A 27,107-nucleotide genomic window follows, 5' to 3' on the forward strand; every position below is an offset into this window, starting at 1 on the left:
CACCCCCCCAAAAAAAAGCCTTCCTGTTTGCTCTGAGTTGTGGTTCAGTGGTAAGATACTTGTCTAGCATGTAAGAGACCCTGGTTTGATCTCTAGCACTGGAAAGAAAAAAAAAAGTAGTAATCTGTTCAAAAGGTCTGTTATACAGCATGGTGACTATTAAAACAATGTTTTATATTCTTACAAATTGCTGAAAGAGAAAATTTTGTGTTCTCACCATACAAAAATTAAGTATGTGAGGTAATGCTTATGTTAATTAGCTTGATTTAGCCTTTCTACAATGGATACATATTTCAAAACAACATGTTTTTAAGAAGTCTATACATTTTTATTTCTCAATTAAAAATGAATAAAATAAAAATAAATTAATTAAAATTTTACATTTATAAAGTAATTTCCTTAATGATCAATGAGCCCTATTTCACTGGGTTATCTTTTTTAAAAAGTGTTATTTTTAATTTGAAAATAATGTATTACAGATTTGCTAAGATAAAGAACAAAAATTGACCATCATTTTACCACTGTACCACAAACATTTTTATTTTGCATGATTTTCCTTTTGCATATCCACCTTTCACATTTTTAATGGGGAGCATAGTTTTTATCGTATTTCTCTCTCAGATTTATGACATGCTCATTTCTTCACGTTGCTATGTGGTCATTATCACCATAATTTTTCAAGGTTACATAGTGGTCCCCGGTGTGGTTAGACCATAGTAAGCCTAAATATTTTCCAGGTGTTGGATATTTTAAGTTGCTTCCAATTTTTTAAAGCCATAAATAATGTTGTAATGAACACTTTTGTACTTGTAGCTTTTTCGGCTTCATTTTCTTAAGATCTATCCTCAAAGGTGAAATACTTGTTTCACACAATACGACCAAATTAATGACTCTTGATATATTGCCAACCTCCTTTCCCAAATGATTGAACCAATTTTCTGCCTCCAGCAACCCATGAAAGCACAGCCTCACTGCACCCTCATCTGTGATTTCTCATTTCCAGTCCTCTTTTCTCTGGACCGACCGCGTGTTGTTAGTGGTTGTTGAAATTGTGATATTCCATGGCAGTCTAGAAATTTAGAAAGCCATTTCAGGATACCAGACTTCTGGTTCAAGTTTCTTTCCTCTCAGAGAGAGGGAAGAGGAGAGAATTTCTTGGATGTTTTTGGCAGTCTTGGGCTCAGAAAGTTAGGGAGAACATTGACCCTGGTTTGTGGGACTCAGATTTGCCCTTTATCTCAAATTCACTATGTGTGTGGTGTGCTCTAGCTGACCTTTCTCACCTCTCCAGAACTTTGTTTTGTTTTCCTATCCTGGAACAGAGTGGCTCAAAAAAGAGACCACATTTATTTATTTGTTTTCAGAAATGCAAAGTGATATCAGCATCTTGCAACATAGATTTTTTTCTTTTCTTTTCTTTTCTTTTTGTGGTACTGAGGATTTAATCCAGGAGAGTTCTACCTCTGAGCTATATCCACAGCCATATAATTTTATTTTCAGACATGGTCTCACTAAATTGCCCAGGATGGCCTCGAACTTTAATGATCCTCCTGTCTCAACCTCTCAAGTTGCACAACACAGTTTTCTGCTTACTAAATATTTTGACTTAATCTTGGAGAATTACATACTTTTTCCATAATTAAATAACTTATCTATGAGAAGAGTTAAATTAACTAACTTTAACTTTTTCCTGCTGATGGAGGATGAATGTGTTAGCTTTGAGTTGCTGTAACAAAATTATCTGAGATAATCAACTTAAAATGAGGAAAGGTGTGTTTTAGCTCAGGGTTTCAGAGGTTTTGGTCCATGGGTGGTTGGCTGGCTGTGCTGGTTTGGGGCCTATGATGAGGCAGAACATCATGGTGGTGAGTGCCCTAGTGGATTAAAACTGTTCACCATAGTAGCCAGGAAAACAGAGATAAGGGGCCAGGGTCCCAATGTCTTCTTCAAGGTCATGCCCTCAGTGACCTAACTTCCTTCCCAAATGGGGCTGCATGTCCTAAAGATTCAACCACTTCATAATAGTGCCATAAGTTGGGGATCAAACTTTAGTATAAAGCCCTTTGGGAGTCACTTATGCAAACTATAGCATCAAGTATGAGTGAATAGAGGCTTTGGAAGGGATTCAATCTTGGATGATAGCTGGGAATGAGGGTAATATTTGGATTAGCATCATCTTAATAGTAACTTGTTATTCTGTAGCATTGAACAGATTATAATGTATGTTCCCATTGGCTGTCTCATGTGTGAAGTAGAATGGAAGGTGTTATTAACATTCAGAGAAGTTAAGGGGCAAGCCCTGGGATATGGCCATGCCTACCTACTAGTGCAAATCTGATAATAGCACAGGGCTCTTGGTTGTAAATCTTTATCTGGTTTTATTGTGCCACAAAACAGTATCTTAAACACTTCATCCATTCATTAAAAAAAAAAAAAATTGAGTGTCCATCATGTGCTCTGGGGCACAGATGTTAGGGCTCAGTCTGGCATAGTGGTGAGGTCTGCCAAGTGACCAGGGCAGGAGGGTTGGTGAATGCTCCAGCGCAGGAGGGCCCCCAGCACAGGAAGTCCAGTGGTGGGCTGTCCTGGTGTTGCAGGTGACATTGGAGCAGGTTGCTAACAGGTCAGGAGGGGTGACTCTTGTTGATTTGACTTTTGCCAGTGACAGTCAGTGAGATTGCTGAGAAAGCAGGAAGACTTACTGTCTGAGAAATAACTTCTCTGAAGGTCCGTCAGGAGCTGACTCCTTCCCTCCTCCCCTGGTTAGAGTCTCCCCACTGTTTTCTTCCACAGCCTATTATGTATGACCTGTTTCCATTTCCCAGGAGTTTTCCTTCCTTGGTTCCCTTCTAACTAAGGCTCCTGAGGCCCCAAATTTTCTTTTAGGTAGTTTATCCATTTCTTCATTCATCCATACAAAGCTGAACTGCATGCCGCAATCCAATGAGAAGCAGCAGCCATGGAAGACTTGAAGCAAGGCTTTCTGGATTTCAAAGGCTGTGAGGAGGGAAAAGCTTAGCATATTCTAGGATCAGAAAAGAGCACTTGAAGCTGAAAATTATAGTGTATTAGGAGAAGAGCCTGGAAATCAAGGCGAGTCCAGATATTGGTAGGAAGTTTAGAATTTATTCTAAGTGAAACAGGAAACCATTGGAGGATTCTGAGTACTAGCAATGTATAATTTTAATATCATGACCCAGAAAATTTTAAGAAAAGTGCATCTGAGCCAACTTGAGAACTTGATAAACAGATGATTGGCATGAAGGTTTTAGACTGAAGAGAGAGTAAAAGGAACTTATGCTACCTCGGCTAGGAGCACTTATTCTTAGGCCTGCAGATGCCCTACAGGTAACCAAAAGCAGGGTAAAGCTTGGCATCTTTGCCTTCGTTCTTGTACCTGTCTCCTTAGTTGCCCTAAACTTTGGTTAGGTGCCTGCTCAGGTGTGTGCGTAGGCATGTTGACCATTTAAGGAGTGTTCCTCTAAAAACTTGTAATACAACGTTTATTAGCCCTGAATTACATAACGTACCTTTTGAAGACTGAGGCAAGTTTGCAGCATACTGATTCTGACTCCTGGTGGTGCCGAGAAGGCTCCTGTCATTGCTTCCTTTCCAGGATCACTGGACTGATGGACAAACATCCTGAGCCACTAATGGAAATTGCCTCTCAGATGATGAGGACATCTCTGGAGCCACCTCAGGAAACCAGAACTGAGAATGATCAGTCTGATTAAGACTGCTTAATCATGCACCACCTCTACTCCCCTACCCCAAGTCTTCCTCTACTTAAACCTACACCTCCCATCAGCTCCCCAAAGACAGGGCTGAGATGCCGGCTCTCACTTTGCCTTCCCAGTGTGGCCAAAGAAAGTTCCTTTCCTGCTCCTCACCATGAAGTTTCTTTATTGGTGAACCTGGTTAGTCAGGACCCCCAGAGTCAGGGCTCTGGCCTCAGATGTGGGCTCCACAAGGAGAGCAGAACTGTAATGTAAAGATGGAGGATGGTACCCAGGATTTAGTAGACTCTCACATATTTGCATTTCTTCTCCCATGTCCTCCGTCCAGTATGACAGGTTGCTGGTTTAGGACAGAAGGGGATAACAGGGATTCTCCTCCTCCCTCCAGCTTCTCTTACATCCTGTTTTCTTATGGAGAGACTTGCAGGGTCCTGTCCATGTCAGCACTGCCAGGAATAACTGATATTAGTGCTGCCTTCTTGGCAGCAGCTCAGCCATTACACCAAACTGATGCTATGCTTGTGTTGAAAATGAAGAGCAGCTGATTGACGTGCAAGGGTTTCTGACTTAAGCCATGCCAGTCGCTCTGCACACCTCCTTACCCCTTAATCCCCTGTTCTTCCCGCTATGTTACAGCAGGTGGGGAGAAGTGTTCTCAGACCATTAAAGGATGATTGAGAATCTCTGTAGGTATTAAAGGTTGTATAAGCAGCAATTTATTCTGCTGCCTGGGACTCACAGGAGCACCAGCAGTCACTAAAGAGCACCCTGGGTATGGGAATCAGGGATTTGGGACAGGAGGAAGGGTGATTGCTCTTAGAGAGGGAATGTTGGGCTGTTAGAATGAAAACAGTGACTTTAGTAGCTAAATTTTGATATTTACAATCAGGTCTTTATTCATCTGATATTCCATTTAGTTTAAATGAGCAGAAAGAAGGTGCACAGCAGGCACAGAGGCTAGATTACTCTTGTATATTCTGGCATCTTGAATTGCATTTTCCTTAGTTCCTGTTAATCTAATTCCACTTTCTTTTTCAATTGTTCAATTGTTTTTGTTGTTGTGTTGTTCTTTTAATTCTTTTTTTTTTTTTTTTCAGTACTGGGGCATGAACCTGGGGCCTTGTGCATGCTGGGCAAGTGCTCTGCCACTGAGTTACAGCTCCAGCCTGCGCATGTATGTTAGAAAGTACAATTGCTGTTTTCCATAAATATTTTTTCAAATTTTTACTTTTTTTTTTAGTGGTTCTGGGGATTGATTCCAGAACCTCACCCATGCCAGGCAAGCACTCTACCACTCCGATATACCCCATTACTTTAAAATTTTATTTTATTTTGAGACAGAGTCTTGCTACATTGCCCAGGCTGGCCTTGAACTTGTGGTCCTCCTGCTTCAGACTGGGATTATAGCATCTGTTTTTCTTTTTAATTTATTGTGCTTCTTTCTTCTTGTTACACTTAATATATGTCTTCTGTTTGTAGGACAAGGCTTCAGTTTACATGTGCCTGCCTGGGAGAGTGATTGGGTACTTCTGTGTATTTGTAGAGTAATGTCTTAGTCCATTTTTGTGGTTGTTGTTATTGTTACTATAGCAGAATAGTTGAGACTGGGTAATTCACGAAGAATGGAAGTTTATTTAGTTCACACTTCTGGAGACAGGGATGTTCAAGATTGGTTGGCTGCATCTGCTGAGGGCCTCATGCTGCCTCAACTCCTGCCAGAACACAGAAGGCAAATGTGACGAAGGGGGACCAGACAGCAAACCCAAGTGTGAACCTTTTGAGACCTAATCCAATCCTGTGAGAGCTGTTTCAGTTTGGCACGAAAGACATTAATCCCTGTAAAGGCCCCATCTCTCAACATTGCTATGTCAGTAACCAAATTTAAATATGGGTTTTGTTGGGGACAAGCCACATCTAAAGCATAGCAAATGGAACACACACAAGCCTTGTGAGAGGTTGCTGCACTTTGAGCTCAGTGGCCATGCCTTGAGTAGGAAACTAGCCAGGTGTTTGGCTATATGAAGAAGTATTTGGTTTCTAGGTGCTGCTTCTGTCAACCACAAAGACTCTTCCTGCCCTGGTCTGGCTTTCAGGATATAAAACATTTTACAAGAGCTGTGACCCTTATTCTTCACATTCTCAGCTCTAACAGCACCAGCCTCTAAACTGGACACACGTGGACTTTCCTCAGGGGCTTGGCACCTTCCTTTCCCTCGTCTTCCTCTCTTCTCTTTCTTCACACTGCACTGTCTTTAAGGTGCCGTTCCTGACCACTTATACAAAATGTTACCAATCCTACATCTTTCTCCTCCCCCTCTCTTGGCTTTCAGCATCCAGATATTTTTGCAGAGGGACTCTGTTGCTTCTGTCATCAAGAGATGGAGTACAATTCTCCTTTCTCTTGAATCTGTGCTGGTTTTATGACTTGCATCAAGCAATACAAAGCGACAGAAGTGATGTGCAAACTGTGCAGCTTTGATTGTCAACAATGGTAACTTTAGCTATGTGCAGCCATTTAGATTTAAATTTAGATCACTTACAATAAGATTTATAATTTATTTCTCTGTGGTACTAGCCACATGTCAAGTATCCATTACCCACAATCAACTAGAGGTACCATATTGGACAGTGTGGTTTTGGAACATTTCCGTCATTGCAGAGAGTTGATTGGACAGAAGCATCCTAGAGCCTACGCCTTAAAGGTATCTTGCAGCTTCCAATCTACCCACTGGGAACACTCATCACTGTCCTTTGAAGAAGCCCAGTCCAATCTTCTGTGCAATTAGCAACCCTGTAGAGAGAAACCAGGTGCCCCAGACAGCAGACAGCAGTGATCTCAGGCATGTGAGTGAGACCATCATGGACTACCAGCCCCACTCAAGCTACAGGTGACTGTAGCCTCAGGAAGAACTCCAGGTGGCACCTGCAGGAGAAATTTCCAACCCACAGAATCATGATATATTGACATTGTTAAGCCGCTAGTTTCAGGCAAGTCTGAGAACCAGTAGTGATACTTGAATTGTAATGACTGAGTGGCAATAATTTTGAAACAATGTCCTGTGGAGTTACTTTCATGGGTGTGATGTGGAAATGGAGGGATGTAGGGTAAACCTGGACCACCCCCTTTCAGTGAGATCAGTTTCTTGTTTAGGGAGAAGAAAGAATATTTGCTATTGAGAAACACCAACAGTAGACTGAAACATCACAGACTAGATGACAGAAACTGTATCAAGCTGGGCATGGTGGTGCATGCCTCTAATCCCAGCAGTTAGGGAAACTGAGAAAGGAAAGTCACAAGTTCAAGGCCAGTCTCAGCCGCTTAGACCCTATCTCAAAAGAAAAAAGACTAGGGATGTAGCTTAGTGGTAAAGTGTCTCCCTAGGTTCAATGCCCAGAACCACAAAACAAAACGAAACAAAAACCAAACTGCTAAAAAAATAACTTGTAATCTGCAAATAATCCAGAAATAACCAGAATATCATACTTATATCAATTTAGGATAAACAGATTTGGGAAAATTTGTGTAATTTGCTGTGCTCTATTTTGGAATCCCACACAGTTGTCTTTCATCTTAAAAGCATTTCTTCCTATGATTATTATTCACTGCCATTTATTAAGTGTTTTCTATGTATGCCTGGCCAGGCACTATAGAGGATTTAAAATGATTAGAGTCTGAGCTTAACTTTGGGAGAACTCACAATTTAATAAGGAGACAGGTGGATGGTTACAGTGTATCAAGACAAGTCCAGACAGGAGTGTGAAGTGCTCCAAAAACTCAGAAGGGGAGCCCCACCTTGTTGCTAAACATTGGCAGCCAAAGGGGTGAGCTATCACTCTGCAGATGTGCAGAGGCTAGAAAAGAAACATTACCTGAAAGATTTGATGTAGATAAAGAACAGAATTATTTTACTTTAAGAATAACTTTATTGAGATAGTATTCACACCTCTAAGTCACCCCTTTAAAATACACAGGTGAGCAGTTTTTAGTGTATTTATAGAATTGTGTAACCACCATCACTACCTAGTTTTAGAACATGTTGGTTACCCCAGGAGAAATCCCCATGAGCAACCATTAGTTCTTCACAATCCCTAGCCCTAAGCAACCACCCGTCTACTTTCTGTCCCTCTGGTCTTGCCTGTTCTGTACATTCACAGTAATGGAATCATACATGATTTGCTTTTGTTTCACTGGGCATGTTTTTAAGATCCATCCATATTGTAGCATATATCAGTATTTCATTCATTTTCATTGCTGAATCAGATTCTGTTGTATAACTGGACATGGTGACACACCTTTGTAATCCTAGAGACTCGAAAGGCTTAGGTAGGAAGCTTGCAAGTTCAAGACCAGCCTCAGTAACTTAATAAGACCCTGTCTCAAAATAAAAATAAAAAAGTTTGGGGATGTAGCTCAATGGTAAAATGCCCTTGAATTCAGTCCCTAGTACCAAAAAAAAAAAAAAAAAAAAAAAAAAGGGGGGGGGGAAGATCCTACTGTATAGATAGATGTACCACATTTTTTTATCCCTTTACCAGATGAAGGATATTTAGATTATGTCTATCTTTTGGCTATTATAATGCTGCTATGAACATTCATGCACATGATTTGATGTGGACGTGTTTTCAGCTCTCTTGTGTCTACACCCAGGGGTGCAACTGCTAGATCATATGGTAACTCTGTTTAACCTTTTGAGAACTGCTCAACTCTTTTCCAAAGTGGCTACACCATTTTTTCTTCTCACCAGCAATACAGAAGGATCTCAGTTTCTTCCTAACCTCACCAGTACTTGTTATTGTCTGGAAATAAAACTGTTTTCAATGAAAATATAAAGTCATTAAAACAGAAAATACCAATTAGATTATGTTATACTCATTGAAGATGGCCCATATGTAAATCACATGACATTAGAAATTTAAAACCAAATGCCACTTTGTATCTCTGTATACAAAGCAACTCATTGGAGTCTAATTACCTTATCATTAATGTTCACCAGGTGGTTGGGAAATGCAGGTTTTCTTTTATGTCTAATTGAGAGGTAGAGAGTGGTGAAATGATTACGTGTGTGATGCTGTTGAGAGTCAAATCCGTTTCTGACAAGCAATTAAATATAATTGAAATAGGACAAATTGAGTAACAACATTAAATTTGCAAAATAGGAATGAGCAGATATTATTAAATGTATGCCATTCTCTAGGAGTTGGGTGGTGAGTTGGCATTAGGGCCAGAGCTCTGGTATTTTTATTTACTTGGGTTAGTTCCCATCCGCCCACACTTGCCTCCCATACTAATCAAAGGAGTTCATGAGACATTCCCCAGTAAGCATCCTGTGCAGAGAGGATTTTATTTTTTAATGAAGTGCTAGAGTTTAATGTGGTCAGGAAGGAAAATGATCCTTGGGGCTTTCTTAGACTCAGGCTTGTTTTTTATGAATCTGGGAGACCTGCCATAGGTACTATAAAAACAAAAATGTAAATCTAGACAGTCACTCTGAGCCCAATTGTCTAGCTCTTCCGTGGCTTCCCTCGACCTATTATTGTGTCACATGCACAAAAGGCTTGACTCTATCTCTATCTGCATCTTGAGCCTCAGCTGCTGCCACTTGCAGGTGCTAAAATGTTTGTGGGTCCCAGTGTACACACTGTGATCTTCCCACCCTCTGCTCCTGTGGCGTTTCCTCTGGTGGGAGTTACCCTCTCTCTGTGCATGACTCGATTCAGGCTCCACCTCCCCAGGAAGCACTTAAGAGTGCTTAAGTGATGCTGGTCCAAGGCAGAACACTGAGCTGGAAACTTTGTTCACTGAGAAGAAGAAAGGAAAAAGAAAACACCAGAAAACATCCCCGGAACTTATTTATGTCTGAAAAAGACAGAAATTAAACAGTAAACATGATAACTCCATAGGTTCCTTGTGTAGTGGAGGTAGTAGGTCTAGGAAATTCCAAGAAATGAAGCAGAGGAATGGGAACAGGAATGTCCAAGTGGGGAAAGGTGAGCACTAGGTTAAATAGGGTGTAGGTGGGCTTCACCTAGAAAGCCGGAAGGGGATGAGGGATCAGCAGCATGAGCTTTCTAGGTAGAGCCAAGAGCCAGCCCCAGACACTGCTCCATTGCGAGATCATGTGTTAGGCTGTCAACCTCCAGCCCTGGGGGAGTTGATTGGTGAGTTCTCCAAGAATCTTTCTGTAGACTAACGTATATTTCCATTTGGATCTTTTAAATTCTAAAAATAGTTCCAAGGCAGCTCTCTCCTTTGCCCTTTTCCCTCCCACGTCTCTTTCCAGCACACAGGGTTGGACTATTAATAGCCCAGAATGTCCCCTCAGGAGTACTCAACACTTCAGTCACAAGATCCTGTGAGCTCCCTTCTGCACTGAAGGATCCAGATTTGCCCTCTGAAATAAAAGCCCCATAAGCATTTCTTGCTCCCAGAGGACCAGCACTGTGTCTCCTTTTCCTTTTGGGGTTCACATTCTGTTACTTCTTTTCTTGGCCTTTCATCTCTGTCCTCATGGTTACCTATTAGTGTTCTCTGGTTTCTCTTTTGTGCTGTCTGTCAATTCTTCCCCCTGCTGGCGAAGACGTGGCCTTTCTTCACAACCCCCTGACTTCCCTTCCCAGAGGAGTCTAGCACAGCCCTCCCTGCACATCACTTTAGGAATCTTTTAGTGCCCTCACATTGACTAATTAGATTTTGGTGGTTTAAGTCCTCGTGACCATTAAAATTAATTTTTTTCTTTCTTCTTTTTCTTTTTTGCTGTAATACACGTTGTTTTCTATTGCTTTTTCTTTTCTTTTCTTTTTTTTTTTAACACAAATGATTTTTTACATCATTGTGTTCCCAGCTGGCTTTGGAAGTCAATACCAGGAATGTTTTTATCCCCTTAGTGCTTCTTTGCTCTAACAACACAATAATCTCAGTTAAAAGAATTGGCTCAACACCTGTGCTTATTTTTATATTTCTGGATGGAAAATGTAATTTTTCCTTTTCGATTGCGTCTCTTTTATTTCCGTGTATCACAAACTTTAAATGTCAGAAGATAATCTTTTTTCTTTTCTTTTTTCATGGAATGTCACACCTGGAACTTCTTCCAAAGCTGCATTTCTGAAGTACAGATAGTGGCAGCTTTGTCCCTCTTCTCCCTCGATAGTCATTTCATGCTCATTGGAGATAAGCGATCTGCAGATTTTGTTGACTTGTGATTGCTTCATAGTCAGTCTTCCATTTTATAGATGCTAAGAAGTACACGTAAATTTGTCTATGCCTTTTAGAAAAGGTTTTAATTTCATCCTTTATCCTATATTTTATCACTGGATTGTGGGTTTTTTTTTTTTTTTTGCCTAATTTTATTCTCTTATTTAATTTTTTTATCAAGGTAATAATGGGACATAGTCTTAAGGCCAAATTATTTACAGTGCTTATCACAAAAATTAGCACTTTGTCCCCCAATCTCTCATTACTCCTTGCCTGCTCTTCTTGACCCTTGGCACCTGTGACAGTCTCTTTCCACTTCATTACTAGACTTTTTCTGGTGTTTAGCTCCATATCTTTACGTGAGGTGATGATTCCAGCACTTTTTTTTCACTTTCTGCTTTTTTTATTGACTGTGGAAGATGAGGATTTAGCCTGCAAATAGCCTGTCAGTTTAACATAGTTAGGTCAAACTCATTTTTTTAAAAAATAGTAGTTATGTTCAGAAAGAAAATTTTTTATTGATTTTAAAATACCAGAACTCCTCAGACCAGAGTTCTAGAAAACAACAACTGAGTTTTCATAGTGCATTGCAGGGAAATGCAGTAACAGAAAATATTAGAGCCAGAGGTGTGGAGATATGTATAATTTTAAGAGGATAACCCTACTAACAATTTTGATTTAGCTAAAATGTTAAAATAACAAATGAGAAATCTTCATTTACCACTTGTTGCAGTAGTAGTCACTGAATGAGTTTTGTTTTCAAATTCTAGTCAATTAGTCTTAATCACTGAACATTTCCTAGGAGCTGGGGTGAAAGTTTAGCCCTACTTAATAGATTTGCATGAAAAACCTCACAAGGGAAAAAGTAGTAATTGCCTCAGAATGAGAGGTGGAACATATTTTAAGATACTTGGAGATTGTCTCTTATGTGTTCTCTTTGGTTTAATTTTGATTTCACATATTTTAATTTGTTTCTCTCTTTTTCCCTTAATGTATCCTAAAGAATGTGAAACACTGACAATCTCATTCCTGATTTTCTTCTTCTGTACCACTGGATGCACTTTTTTTTTCCTGTCAATGTTATAAGAGAAAAGTATCTTGGATCAGGGTATTGTAATTTAACAACCTGATATTAGTGGCAGCTCCAAAGGTATATTTTGTGTAAGTTCAAATACATTGTAACAGGGCTGGAGGACATAGCACTGTGGCGAGCGCTTGCCTAGCATGTGCAAGGTCCAGGGTTCAATTCCCAGTACCACAAATACAAAAAATACTCTGTAACATTTTACCCAGGTAAAGTTCCTACTTTTTTGGTTCTTTTCTCTTCCTCCTCCTTCTCCTCTTTTATGTTTTTGCATATTTAAGTTCTGCAGAATCACCTCTTTGCTCCTAATCAAATTTTTCACTGTTCAGATCTATCAACCTTACATTTTCACTTCTAACTTAACTTAAATGCTGGTTGTTAATCATTTCCTTCCCAGCTATACTCAGAGTGATCTAACTGAAGATGTTCTGTGCTGAACACGAGGTTACAAATTCAACTTTTGCTTCTTTTTGCAAAGGCACTGAGACGTGAGTTGAAGGAGAAAGAGTATTCTGTCCTGAATGCAGTGGATCAAGCTCGAGTTTTCCTGGCTGATCAGCCAATTGAGGCCCCTGAAGAACCAAGAAGAAGCCTACAGTCAAAAACAGGTGAGACTGGTTCCTTTAATACATCACAAAAACACATGTTAGGAGAACAAAACCATAATCAAGTAGGGAATTTCCTTATAGTATTCATGATCTAATAGTTTAAACTTTTCTTTTAAGTATTACCTTCATTGAGTATATATTTAACAAATATCCAGATTCAAGTTAATTAATAATTGCAAATGGGAAAATTATTTAAAATATAATATTAAACAAAAAATATTTAAATCTAAAGTAAGTTTTTTAAAAAAACTTCTGTCAACATGAGACACAGCAAAGTGCCCTTTTTTTCCTTCAAGCAGATAATAGCATTAAATTTAAAAATAAAAACCTATAGCATTTAGGCACTATGGCTCAAAATTGAAACAGGAACTACCTTATTGGCAAATAACAATCTGTCACATAGTACATTTAAGAGAAAATTTGTAATAAATTTTGAGGCCAACATTTTTCTTTTGGTTTTTCACTGTTGAACATTAAAAGCATTCTGATGCATTTTTAAAAATAGACTCGACATTCAAAATATTTTCCATTGTTCACTTCACATGGCAAAAGCAAACCTGAAGAGTGCCTCATGCTATGTGCAGCTTGTAAACCATGAACCTTTCTGACTTGTATGGGAAGCACAGTTGGAAAACACTTTCCTTGACTATAGCAGGGACTGGCTTAGACTTTTGCAAGGCAGCCATGCCCTGCTGAACCTTATTTATGGAGGAAGCTCCTCTCAGTCTGAGTAATTTCCCATCATGGCTCTGATTTTCTTGACTCTTTGAACCTAGTTGTATGTGTGTGTACGTGTACAGCACATGGCACGTGCACACACATACAGTCATTTCCAACATTACTTTTTGTTTTCTGCTACTGGTATTGCTCCTTTCTAGTTAGCCTACTGGGGAGAAAGTCACTGTTGAGTCTCCCACCTTTCATCAAACCCCACAAATCACTCCTAATTGTTATTTCTATCTTTGAAGAATGATTGTTTCTGAGGACAGCTGCTCCTACCCTCTTCCCCATTTCCTTGGGTTCTGCATTTAAAAATTTCACTAACTATGGGTTGAAAATTTTTGAAAAAAATATCTCATTTTCCTTGTCATTATTTCCTAAACAATAGAGTATGACAGCTATAAAGCCATGTACAGTACATTAAGTATGAAAACTATTTATAAAGCATGTACAGTGCATTAAGTATTATGAGTAATCTAGAGATAATTAAAAGTATGCAGGAGGATATTTATAGGGTATATGCAAATACAGTGCCATTGTATATAAGGAACTTGAGTATCCATCTTTTTTTTTTTCTTGGTGTCTGTGGGATATGCTGGAACCAATGCAAATCAAAAGGGATAATTGTACAGTTATAGATTTATTATGTACACACCCAACACATGTATACAGACAACAGACCCATGCACTATTATTAATTCCAGATTCTCAGCTTGCTGTCCATAGTCTTGGGATAGTTTTAGCACTTGTCAGTTCGTTTTCTGTCCCCTTATATATCATGCAGTATTTGCCCCCGTGGTTCCCTTCTTCATGTTGGCCTATTCATGATGATGAGTGAAATCTTTTAGAATCACATTCATCTCCCTTTCCTGATTAAACATCCCCACTGACTTTCCATTCCATACTGAAAAAAAACTTTTACTCTAGCATGACATTTGAAAATCATTGCAATCAAAGCCTTCCTGAGTTACCCAAACCAGTTTTTTTTTTTCTTAAGATTTTCATAGTTCCATACCCAATGTGTATTATCTACTCAGTGATTTTTGGAACTCTCTTGTCAGAGTTATGCTCAATTTTCTTTTTCCATTTTTAAATTTTTTGAAAAGAATATTTTAAAGATTGCTTATATCCTTAATATAGACTATCAGAAGGTTTAAGATCTTTAGAAATGAACTACTACAGATTTGCTCACCTTACAGGTGAGAGACTGAGGACCACTGAGAGGAGACAACCTGCTCAGGACCCAGTCCAGTCCTGTTGGATACCCAACATATACTGTTTTCATTTTTATTGGTTTATTTTCAGATGTTAAAATTCATCTATTTGCCCTGAGTTGAAGACTCTAGCTTTAATAATTTTGTATCCTATGCAGTGCCTACATATATTAGGCACTTGGTCAATGTTTGATGAACAATATGTGACTACCAGTATAAAAGCAAGTGCTGTAAAGAAACTGACTTACTATTCGGACTCTACATATGCTCTACTACAGGAGCATTTTTGTGAGCTAAATGACTAATAATGACCCCCATCATCACCAAGTTTCAAATCAAAGAAAATGAACACAAACTACAGGGAGTTTCTTGGAAGAGCTAAACTCATGGCACTTGCTCTTCCTCAAGTTTTGAGTCCATAAAGCATAACCAGGTGGGGGGCTGGGGATGTGGCTCAAGCGGTAGCGCGCTCGCCTGGCATGCGTGCGGCCCGGGTTCGATCCTCAGCACCACATACAAACAAAGATGTTGTGTCCGCAGAGAACTAAAGAATAAATATTAAAAATAAAAAAAAAAAATAAAAAATAAAAAAATAAAGCATAACCAGGTGGGAGAGAAACTGGTATGATGAGCGGTGGTGATGGGTGGTAGATGAGTGGTTTTTTACATGAAATGGAAAGAAACCCCAGCTCTTCTAGAATAAGCGATCAGTGTCTCTGGAGTTCCTTTCCCTTATCTATCCCCAAATTCCTGCCCTCTCCTGCCATCCTGACTCTGCCCCACCCCATACCCCTATGCCAGTCTTTGCATCTTGTCCCACACAGCTCTGACCTCTGGGTTGCTCAGGTCAGAATCCTTTGGGCCATTCTGGCTCCTTTAGTGGTTAAATCCACTCCATTAGCAACTCCTGTTGTCACTACATTGGGAATATACTAGAATCTGATCCTTCATTACCTCTTCACCACTAGGCTAGCCTTTTCTGTATTTCACCTGCCCACAGTGTATATTATCTCATATCCTCATTTCTAGGCCTGGGAAATGTAAACTCCAAGAAGACACAGTTTTTGTTCATTGTTTTTTAATGCTGTATTTTCTAATGTCTAGAATACTGTCTGGCACATCTGGCACATAGTAGATACTTCTTACATACTGATTGAGTGAATCGACACGTCAGGTGAGAATTGTCAGGATAGATAAAAAAGCATAATCCCAGATATTCTTGAGAAGGGTTCAGGTTAGTTGGAGACCAAAACCAGTAGAAAATGGTGAGAAAGCAAGCAATAAAGTGCTTGGTTGTACATCCCAAGAGAGAAAGAGTCTGAGGGTCAGAGTAGAGAAGGTGGTTCCTAAGCGACTCTTATAATGTGTCGGGAGGCAGTGATTAGGCTCCAGGAAGATTGACGTCCGTGCTAGGACAGATCCTATGACAGTGCAGCCTTAGGGAACAGAGAGTGTGTTGGGGAAGGAGCAGCCCAGCCCAGTAGTCAGAGGCCTGTACCTAGTCAGGAGGTGGGATGGGAAAGTCGTGTGTGCCATGTGGCTCAGAATGCAGAGGATCTGGAGATTTGGGTAGGATGTTTCAACTTCATCTGACAGAAAGAAGACACTAGTATAGGTTTGTCTTTTTGTTTATTTATTTAAATTTATTTATTTATTCATTTCTTTATTTTGCATTACAATTCTTAATACACCATTATACAATAATTTAACGTATCTCTGATTATATATAAGGTATGTTGACACCAAATTCACATCTTCATACATGTATTTTGTATAATGATGAGGATCCTTAAATGTGGGAGAAAAATAAGAAATTCTCTTGTCTGCATTAATTTAATTTAAAGAGTCTTTCTGAATCTGCTTTCTTATCTCCTTGCTTTCCTAGGCCTTGGCAGAGAAGGGAGGAACAGCTTTTATAACCAGCTGTTTTATGGCAACATCAAGGTTGTCACATCACTCTAACGTCACCTTGCCATAGGTTCTTCTCAGTGATCAGTCACTTAAGGGTTAAAAAGATGCTGCTTTTGAGTTCTCAGTTTGCTGGTATTTTCAGGATATTTCTAAGCCCAATTCAAATACCACCTGGGGGGGATGGGCAAGAGAAAAAGTTATGTCAATTTAACTTTATGGGCTTTTTTTGTTTTGTTTTACGATTGGCAATTTCCATATTCTGTCCTTTCTTGATATTATTTCTGTTATGCTGGCTGATTTTACCTGCTGTTAAAAGTAAATGAAAGAAAATTATCCATAATAGCTTTTACACTTTTGTTGTTTACCATGACTCATGTGTCACTGCTATCAGAAACAGACAGCATTTGAACATTAGTTATCCTTTGTGACACCCAAGGGCTCAGTGTTGGAGGCATTAGCACCTGGAGAAACTGTATTATGGTTTCTTAGTTCTGTTTAATAAGCATTTTTGAATGTGTTGTGTGCACCATCCCCTAGGGGACCAAGATGGATCCATCTCTTTACTTTTGATTCCAGAAAACACTTCTCTTCATAATTTTCCTCTCCCCAATGCTTTTTTTTTCTCCTCTCAATGTTTTTTTTTTTTTTTTTCTTTTTTCCCCTATCATCAATTTAAGATATCTTAAAGTATTCTGGCTTTTTATTTGTTTTAAATTGTTATTTTAATTATACAAATTTGTGAGGCATGGGGGTGACAATTTGATAGATACATATATACGGGGTGCACTGTTCAAAGCAGGGTATGTACTTTTTAATTTTTTAAAAATCACTACTGATATTACCATCCTACATTAGACCCTTACTGTCCTTTGTGAGACTTCTTTCAATACTTTTTTCACTGACACTCTGTTGATGTGAACTCTAGAATGATGTAAAACACAGAATTGGCATTTGTTTCTGTGATTTAAACTCCCCCTGGAGTGGGGTCCAGGCTCCTTGCCCTGCCCATTGGAGTCTGCACTGTGATTTGGCCTCTGCTTTTCTGTGACTTCTGTCATGCCCTTTCGGTTCCACCCACAGTGTCCACTGAACACCAAACTTCTCATGACGCTGTGCAGTAAAGGTCTTCCCAGCCTTCATCCTGCTGTCCATCCTGATCTTCCCGCCTATAGATGCCTCCTGCCTGGCCCAGCTCAGGCTGCTCTTCCGGATACTTTCCCTTCCAACATTCGTCCATGATTCCATGGCATCTTGTCATCTCTCTCTCTCTCTCTCTCTCTCTCTCACCAAATCTGTGCTGGAAACTCGGCCCTTTCCCTGTTCCTTAATGGCCATTTCCATTTATTGAGAATCTAAGCATGAGAGGTGATGTGAGCCACCAAGATAGATATGGATGGAAAATACAGTGCAGATTCTTCTCTGGTTCTCAGGCAGGCACTCAAGGAGTCTATCAGAGCTCTGAGCTCGCACTTGACACTGTTGCAGCCAGTTGAACTTGATGTCTAGTGAATTATGAACACTACAAAACAGAAGTAGCAAGGCAGGGGAAAGGTTGGCAGTGGGAAGTGACTCTGGCCGTCTGAGAGCAATGTGGAAAAAAACATTGTGCAGAGGTTCTGTGAGAATTCTAAAATGAAACAAATTAGTCATGTTTGGAGCTTTTTACCAGAAAAGAAAAACTGCAGTTATGAATTTTGGTCTGTTTGTTTTTGAAGCCAGGCTATAAATCAATTAAAAGAAGACACAGGAATTTATACTATATTTGAATAAATTTCTTACCAAAATGATAACCATAAAAAAATAGGGCTAACATATAGTCATCTGAAAAAACTCAGCTATCTGAATAACTCTTTTCTATTTGGAAGTGATAATTAAGTAAATATTATTTTTTAACTGAACTAAAATTAACTGAATAGTAATAAAAATTTTACAAAGTTCACAACTTTGTCAGTAATCCCCTTATTTTGTTTGAGCAACATAGAAATAATTGATTTCATATAGTCAGTATCATACTGATATATAATTTTTCCTTTTAGTTGAATTGTTTCTATTTGATTATAATCAATTTGTATTAAAAAAGTAGAACAATGGAACAATAAATCTCTCATCGTTCATATTGTTCTTTCTACTTTTAAACCACTTTCATTATCATTGCCTGAACTATCTCAATGAGTTAGACAGATGATTTTTTTAAAAAAGTACGAACACAAAGGCCAAGAAAATACTTTGGTGCTGAGCAAGGTCATGGAGCTAATGAAGGGTAGAAGATGCAAGAACAGAGACTAAGCTTCCATGTCAGTGACCTTTCCCAACCCTCAGGTTTTTGACGGGCTTTTGGCTCATCGCTTTAATTTCATCTCCTCTATCTGCTCATTGATGAGCCATCTGGCTACTGACCTCCTTGCTCCTACGTGACTCTCAGAGTCTAGAGTCTCTTGACCTTGCACACATATTTTTTGGTTTCTGCTTTGTGCTGCCAACGTCCCTTGCTGTTCTCAGTCTCAGATCTGAATGGCTCTGAAAACTGCAGAGCTGCGTAATGAATCCATGCAAGGCACTGTGGGACTCACAATCACAGGTGGCCTTGGCCCACTCCAATCCCCAACCTCTGGAGGTGGTCAAGGAGTACATGTGCCTTCTCCCAGTGTGTCACCTGTAGTTCATGTTGAAACCACGTGTACACTGGGGAGTTAGAGCCTCTGTGTCGATCCCGGCTCTGCACCACGTGCAGTTGCAGGCAGGCAGGTGTGAGCACACACGAGCATCCCACCAGGCATGTGCACACACAAGTACTCCACCCCCAACCCAGAGATGTTATGATTTGAGATTATGGTCATATATCTAAATAAAACTGCTAACAGTTTTACCAGATATTTTGCTTCTAAAAGTGTATAGAAAAATCTCATAATTCATTATAAATATGTATAAGAAAAATTCTTACCTTCTGCTTTTAAAAAGAGACTTCATTATTTTGTTTTAATTATTTTCCCCAGGAATTTCCCATTAATTCTTACCATGAATGTACTTTAAAAATTCTTCTTGTCGAGACACTAATATTATTTCATTCAGACTGTCTGGGAACATTGCTTCCTTTAAGCCTGACACAGTCATTTTTGCTTCATTTAAATGATATTTCATTAATGGTTATAGGGAAAAAACAGTTCTTAATTTAGTGTGTTTGTACATGTAGAGTTATGTGTAGTGTGGAGAGTTGTGTATTTGTGTATATGCACATACAGCTTTTTATCGTTGTGTATAACTGTGTTTAATGGTCAATAATCATCTTTTCACTTATAAGGTACATATGGATCACTGTTTTCCTCTTTGGTGGCTGGCTATTTATATTACTAGTATTTAATATTTTAATTTGGGGTATACTGTTTTCTTTTATTTATTAAATATTTTAGAAAGCCATGTACTAGCAGTGTTTCTCTCCTATGTGAAATCTCATGTATTTGAAAACAAAGAAGTAATAAATAACATTTTCCTGCCATGTCAGTGCACTCTATGCTAGTACTAACAAACTCATGCAAATAAAATTTTATGATCATTAAATGAGTGAAGATGTGAAATTATCATAGTTTAATAAAAGTTACTTTTATAGCAATTCTCAGTGTAACTTAAGATTACCACATCATTTCTTTATATCTAATAAAATTAGGTCAAATCATACCTCACCTAACAGAAGTAATTAGGCCAGTCAAGCTAACAGGTGTTTTTCCAAAGGCTATTTTGTGTCTGCTTTGATTTGTTTTCCTAATAGCAGCTTTGTTGATTAGAAGTCCATTGGTGGTAGTGACTGGCAGACCCCTTGCTTCTGACAGGCTGAGCTCCCACCCACACAGGCATGCAGGGGGATGCACTGGCCCCATAACCAAGCGGTAACCAAGCCACAGGAGGCACGGGGCTCTGCCTGCTGCAGGGCTGGAACACCACCCAGGAGCCTTTCCTCCGTGTCTTATGCTGGCCTCTCCACAAGTTTTCATTTTCTGGGCTTTTCTCTGATTTTTATACCACAGCCTGCCAGGAATGGAAAGATAACCCTTCCTTAGATCTAGAACCTTCTTGGAGAGGGTTTGACTAATTGAATTAGAGCAACAGGACCCAGGGTCTTTTAGGATTGACAAGCTCTCATTGTAAGTAATGCTAAATGGAAGGGAAATCAATTCTTATAAAGGAAAGGGCAAGTGAGAAACTGTTGCCCAGAAAGATGTTCCCAACAAGCCAGAATTTATCAGATGCTTCCAGTGCGCCAGGTGCTATCCAAGCAGCCACAAGCTTGGTTCCATTTAATTTTCATAGCAGCTTAGATATGAGCACGGTCACCACCCATTTGATACAGACAAGGAGGTAGTTTGAGAGGATCAGAGGCACCCTACCACCCATGTGACAGGACTGAAACATGAACCAAGGCCTCTGTCACTACACGTGGTGCTCTTAACCACCATATGTGTTATCCTGGCTCCCTCAATGATCATTAGTGGTGAATATCTAGATATTCAGTAGAAATATGATTTTATTTCTATAGTTTACCCAGTAATAAAATACATGTGTAACTCTCTGCCATTTTTTTCTCTGTTGCTTTTCTTTTATTGAATCATCATGCTGCTAAGTAGACTTGCTGACTGCCTACCACCCAGGAAGAAGGTGTTCAGGCAATATTAGACTTTGTCTTTTTAATTTTCATATGAAAACTTGAAGTACAAGTAATTGCTTTCAGGCCTGGAGACCACAGCCATAATTTAATTAGCTTCTCAAGTCCAAATTAGATTAGTAAAGTTGTAATGCATGAAAAAGCACAGAAAAATACTTTACTTTCTTTTCCAGTGTCTTTGTAACTACAGAGTAATAAAATCCTTATCAAATTAAAGTTCTGTAATATCTGTATGGTGTAATAAATTTAGTCTTTAACTATTCTGAAATATAATGAGTCACTGAGTCGGTTGAGTAAGCCCATCCATTGGGCAAAAATACCAAAAAACATTTTCATGCCTGTCTATATCATAGTAATGGCGTCCCATTTAAATAAGCAAATCGACATTGCTGATGTTGAGAGCAAAGGTTAGTTTGATGGACACTGCATCCTAGATTGATTGTTCACCATCTGTTATTTTCAATAATCAGTGTTACCACCACCCATAAATCACATTTGCCTCATGAAAAAGACAGCAGCAGTTTATATGTATGATTTTTATGATAAGCATCTGGAGTGTTACTTTTTTATTTAAACATAAAGAATAGGAGGGTAATAAACTCTTCCAGTGTAGTGATCTACATTTTTTGTTACTATTCCTTTTTGGTATTTTTTGAAATTTTGCTTTTTTTGTTATTGTTGCTTTTTAGTAGACAGCAGGAATCTTCCAAGAATGAATTAGAAGTTTTTACCATTTTTTAAGAAAGTGTAGTCTTAGCAGAGACATAAATTCTCTTCTTCAATTAAACTCTCCTTGCTTATTTTGTGGAATTCATAAACATAAGGCATATTTAAATTTCTTTTATAAGAATGGCCAAGTGTGGGCAGAAAGCTCCTGACTTTTGTGGCTTGGTCAACCATTAGCTACTGGGAAGCAGCCTGGTGAAAGCTATACAGCAGTGTGACAAGAATGGGAGACTTTTAATCTAAAACTGGCTCTTGATTTCTCTTTTTTTCCTCTTTCTCCTCCTCCTCCTCCTCCTCCTCCTCCTCCTCCTCCTCCTCTTTCTCTTCCTTTTTTCTTTTGTTAAGTCAAAGATGCACAAAAATCTATTAATTCATTTAACAAATGCTTCCTGAATGTTCACCACTTGCAGGGTGGTGATCTAGGTATGGGGAATACATCAGGAATGAAGACACATTTCCTTGTCCTCCTGAAATGTACCTCCCCAGCTTCTCTTCTCTCCTTGCAATGCCACCTGCCTGCCCCTAGTGACCTGCCTGCCCCTGCCCAGCACACTAACTTGAATAATTCTTGAAACTGTCATTACTGTGCAAAAAGTTAGGGAATGTTCAGTTATAGAAAATTGTGAATTGGACCTTGAGTTGCTTGGCTATTCCTGCTCTTTTCCTGGAGGTTTATCTCCTTAAGGATCTGCCTCTGCTCCTTTTCAGCTCAACACTGCTTCATTGACTTTGGCCATCCTAACATATTTAGACTGGTTCTGTCTCCACTGACTTTCTGATCAGCAGTGCCATTTAGCTCCCTCCCCAGTGTGGTGTATGTTTCTCTCTGCACTCTACCTCCCAGCCCCATACTACCCTTAGCTCCTTGCCTTTTGATATTCGTGAAAGGTATTCTCAAAGTCTCTTTAATTTGGAGTTCTTGATTTTCCCTAAATATATCTATATTCACTTTTTTTCATTTTAATGATTTGATAAGTCCTTTGGCTTCAGAGGTAGGATCCACATTGTCTTTGTCTTATCCTTGGTGAAAGATTTTGGCTACATTATTAGCAGACTGATGCACTCTGAGTAGCCTCTTGTTATTGTCATCCTTATAATAGTAGATGAACACAATTAGAAACATTAATCAGCCGGTAGCACTTGATGGTATGCACTTGCAATCTGGCTCATGATGAGTTGTCCCCCTCGTCATACAGACTGGGAAACAGGCAGGGTCCTCTTAAACACTGATGGAAAATAGAAGAGATTAAGTTGATCTTAATTATTTAATCAGGAAATTTGGGAAGAATGCACTTTCTGTTATTTTAATTAGAAACATCTTTTGGTTATGAAGTAAGAGAGAGAAGCGAGTTGGGGGTGGGAAGTGGAGAGAGAGAGAGAGACACATTGAGGGAGACAGCAAATTCAGTCTTTTCCCTTGAAGAATTTGTGTAGGCTAGTTAACTGGTTTGCTTATATGAAATATCTAGAGAAGTCTATAGGTTTTTCCAGACCTAGTAATAAAATGATAAAAGGAAGTTAAAGAAAGTGACCTTCATTGAGAGCCTGCTACTAGGCAGGTATGTGCTGGGAGCTTTATAGATGTAAGCTGAGGTTCAAAAAGGCAAGAAATGTTTGTGGGGTTAGGTATTGAGTTCATATGGAACTGCATATTGTCTTGCACTAACTTACTCAGCTGTGAAAATGCTACTATTTTTGTTTGCCTTCTGATTTTTTTTTCATCTTTTGGTGAAATACAACAGTAAGATTATAGATAATATGCAAAAAAGCAAAAGTGCAAATAAGATATTTGGAATTACCATACTTGCATTGACTTGATAAGGCTTTTTCTTCCCTTTTACAATAAAAATCTTTATCAGTGCTTTCCATGGATGTGAGAAGAAGGAAGAAAAATTAAGCAGAAAGTTGTTTTTTTTTTTTTAAATCAAGTTGAATATTCTCAATAAAAAATAAGGCTAAAATTTGTGTTCAGTTCAAGGCCATTCAGTAACTATATGTTGAGCACATACCATTCTCTAGTCTGGATGCTGTAACACCAAGGTGGAAGAAAGAAAATATTCATGATGTAAGATTTTAGAAACCAGGAAGAAAAGGTCAAATCAGAGGTTATACATGTCAATGCCAGAATTGAGACAATGTACAATAAAGAATCTTTATTAAAAACTGGATGATTCTAACGTATGTCTATTATTACTTCATGAGAGAAACAAACTTTCATTTGCAAACTTTAAAAAGTTTTTGCACAAGCACCTGAAGTGATTTTCTTTTGCCCTATTAAGATTTCTTTGAGATACTGAGTCTTTGCCTTTCTCCTGTGATTAATTGTAGAGGTAAAATAGGTTCTTACAGTAAAATATTTTCCTAATATGAAAAAAATTGGGCTTCCAGTTCTTAACACTGGGCTGAGCAGGTCCTATAGCTTATCTAGGAGCAATGGAGGGGGTGGGAATGGGCTGATTCCAAGGCTGTCCTCTATTCCTGTTCCATGTTTGTTTTTCTACCTGTTTTTCAGTGAAACTTACTGTAGTATTATCCCCATGGCATAGAGAGAGCATGGCAGAGATTAATATGCACATTTGAGCAAAGAAAGGTAATTGGGCAGGAGAGAAAATGTCAGGCCTGACCTTCCTTTCTCCTCTCTTTGTTCTTTTTTCTTCTTCCTGGCATAGTTATCTATTCCCCCTTAGATGTCTTTGTAACACAGTAAAGATATGGCTGTTTAAGATCACAAAATGCAAACAGAAAGCAAATACAATATTTGTAATTTATAATATACAAATAAATCTAAATAAATAAATAATAAAAATCAAATACAATTCCACCCTCAAATTTTGGCCAGTTGAATGGGATGACCTGAAGGGAGGAGAATGAAGTGAGGTGGAGCAAAAACACCCATGCATATTCGCACACCTGCAGACATGAGCCCATGCATTTAGAGAGCTGGAAGCTCTTCTGTACACAGAATTGTCAGGAAATGTATTTGTTTTTTCCTGCTGTTTCCTCTATCTCTATTATTGCTTTTCAAATGCAAATTACATTATCACTGAGCTTCATTTGCTCTCTGGCCTCTAATATTTAGCAACTGTGCTCTTCGTGGAGTTGACAAAGCAACCCACTCAGTGGAAAATGCCCTGTGAGTGTCAGCGGCAGAGACCAGAGATATCAGATTATATTTTAGTAGCTCCATCCTCCCATTAGATTTGAACCACAGGGTGACATCTATCTTTGCCAGGACTCACCTGGACAAGCTAAATCATTATCTTTTGGGGTTGGGGTCTGGGTATCAGCCTTTAATCTGTAACTAACCAACCAACCAACACTCAGTGTGGTTTCTGATAAGACCTCGATGTTAAGAAGCACTGATTTCGAGAAGAGTCTCACTCTTGCATAAAGGCCTTAGAATTTGCCAAAGAGTATTTAGAAAACTTAAAGGAAAGTTTGTCTTTTGATTTTTTTTTTTTCCAAATGAACTTCACTTTTAAAGAACGCAGTCATTTCCCTTTATTTCATTTTTGTCTGTCTTTTGGGAGTTTTTTTTTCCCCCTCCCAAGTTGACTTAACTTGATATTTTACATGCTGCTTCTTTTTACGTGTTTCACAAATGTTCTGGGAAGTTTGGGTTTCATCCTGTACATTGCTGTGTTCTTGGCTTAAAATGTGCCTTGAACCAAGCCTGTGGTGGTGGTAGTAGGATGCACTTTTTTTTCCAACTCAAATTGATTAGTTGATATTTTTCCTCTCTGGCAAACAGATGGTGAATTGAACATGGCTCTTTGCTTTTTTTCTGAGTAGCTGCCTGAGTGGGGATTATATAATGAATACTACAAAAGAACTGCTCAATCAAGAGATTGTACATTAAGCAGAAACAAAGATGCCACAGCCAGTGTAAGATGTTTTGTCATAGGACAAAGAAGTCGTGTGTCTCTCTCTCTGCTGGGTTATTTAATGACTTACTCAGAAACAGCTTTTACTTTATCCAAAGAAAATCACCATAATTAAGCTGTCTATCCTGAAATTGGTAGTGTATTTTTTTTTAATAACAGTCAGTGAAACACAAGTGCTTAAAATCTATTTTTAAAAAAGCCCAAGTGACTTTTTAACAAGCACAGGTGTTGCCATCAGGAATGTGACCCCTGCATCTCTCATGAGGATGCTAGGAATCACTTTCCTTCTCACATTTAGCATTTTATATTTTTATAAAATTTCTCTAAATATTCTACAGTTAGCTTTTTATTGGTGTCTTGGAGGAGTACTGATTTAACTACGGGTTGCCTTTCTTTTTTTTTCATTTTTTAAAAAATTTAACTTGTTATATGACAGCAAAATGTATTACAATTCATATCACACATATAGAGCACAATTTTTCGTATCTCTGGTTGTACACAAAGTAGAGTCACACCATTTGTGTCTTCATACATATAGAGTAAGAATTAATGTCAAGAATCAATAAATGGGATGGATTCAAACAAAAAAGCTTCTTCTCAACAAAAGAAACAATCTGTGAGGTGAATAGAGAGTCTACAATTTGAGAGTGAATTTTCACCACACATACATCAGATAGAGCACTAATCTTTAGGATATATAAAGAACTCAAAAATCTTAACCCCCCCCCAAAACCCAAATAACCCAATCAATAAATGGGCCAAGGGGCTGAACAGACACTTCTCAGAAGAAGATATACAATCAGTCAACAAATATATGAAAAAATGTTCAACATCTCTTGCAATTAGAGAAATTCAAATCAAAACTACTCTAAATTTCATCACACTCCTATCAGAATGGCAGCTATTAATAATACAAACAACAATATGGGTTGCCTTTCGAATGACACGTCTTTCTTCAGAAACTTAGAATGTCTTGGTAGGTTCTGGAAATTTAGGTAGACAAAGACATTGGTCCATCTTCTCAAACTTGACTTTTAAACAGGCAAATGTATGGTGAGGATGAAAGTTATAGTTTAGGAGCGCTTGCTTCAATTCATCTTATGAAGAAGTTCATTTTAATGTGAGGTTGGATGAACTTCAGTTCATTTTATAAAACATTTTGGAGTGAAGAAGGAGCCTTGGGATTCTGACCTGTTGCCCATGTTGGGACTTTTCTCCAGGTTTCTTGGTTTCATCAAGTGATGGTTGCTTGATGCTGTTTCTCTAATTTCTTTGCTTATCTTATGCTTGAACCTATCCAGCAACAAATTATGATGCTCACTCTTCTCTTGCTCAACTCAGTTGCTAGGGGATTATGCTCATCTCTCTGTGGCTTCA

The 27,107-nt window shown here is 38.7% G+C and overlaps 1 protein-coding gene and 1 long non-coding RNA gene across 11 annotated transcripts in view; both read left to right on the plus strand.

The window, feature by feature from the left end:
• Utrn (utrophin) overlaps positions 1-27,107 on the plus strand; it is a 513,444-nt gene that overhangs the window by 381,573 nt on the left and 104,764 nt on the right. For all 10 annotated transcript variants that reach the window (XM_046450838.2, XM_046450847.2, XM_046450858.2 and 7 more), the window contains one exon: positions 12,492-12,621. In XM_046450838.2, the coding sequence (XP_046306794.1) occupies positions 12,492-12,621 (130 nt within the window). The remainder of the gene's footprint in view (positions 1-12,491; positions 12,622-27,107) is intronic.
• On the plus strand, positions 12,630-25,304 carry LOC131424447 (uncharacterized). The gene is made up of 2 exons (XR_009227456.1): positions 12,630-14,988; positions 15,163-25,304. It is a non-coding gene; the product is annotated as an uncharacterized LOC131424447 (long non-coding RNA).

This window comes from Marmota monax, unplaced genomic scaffold, assembly GCF_021218885.2.
Source record: "Marmota monax isolate L192 unplaced genomic scaffold, Marmota_monax_Labrador192_F-V1.1 WCK01_AAM20220418_F8-fsc00030, whole genome shotgun sequence".
Lineage (NCBI taxonomy): Eukaryota > Metazoa > Chordata > Mammalia > Rodentia > Sciuridae > Marmota > Marmota monax.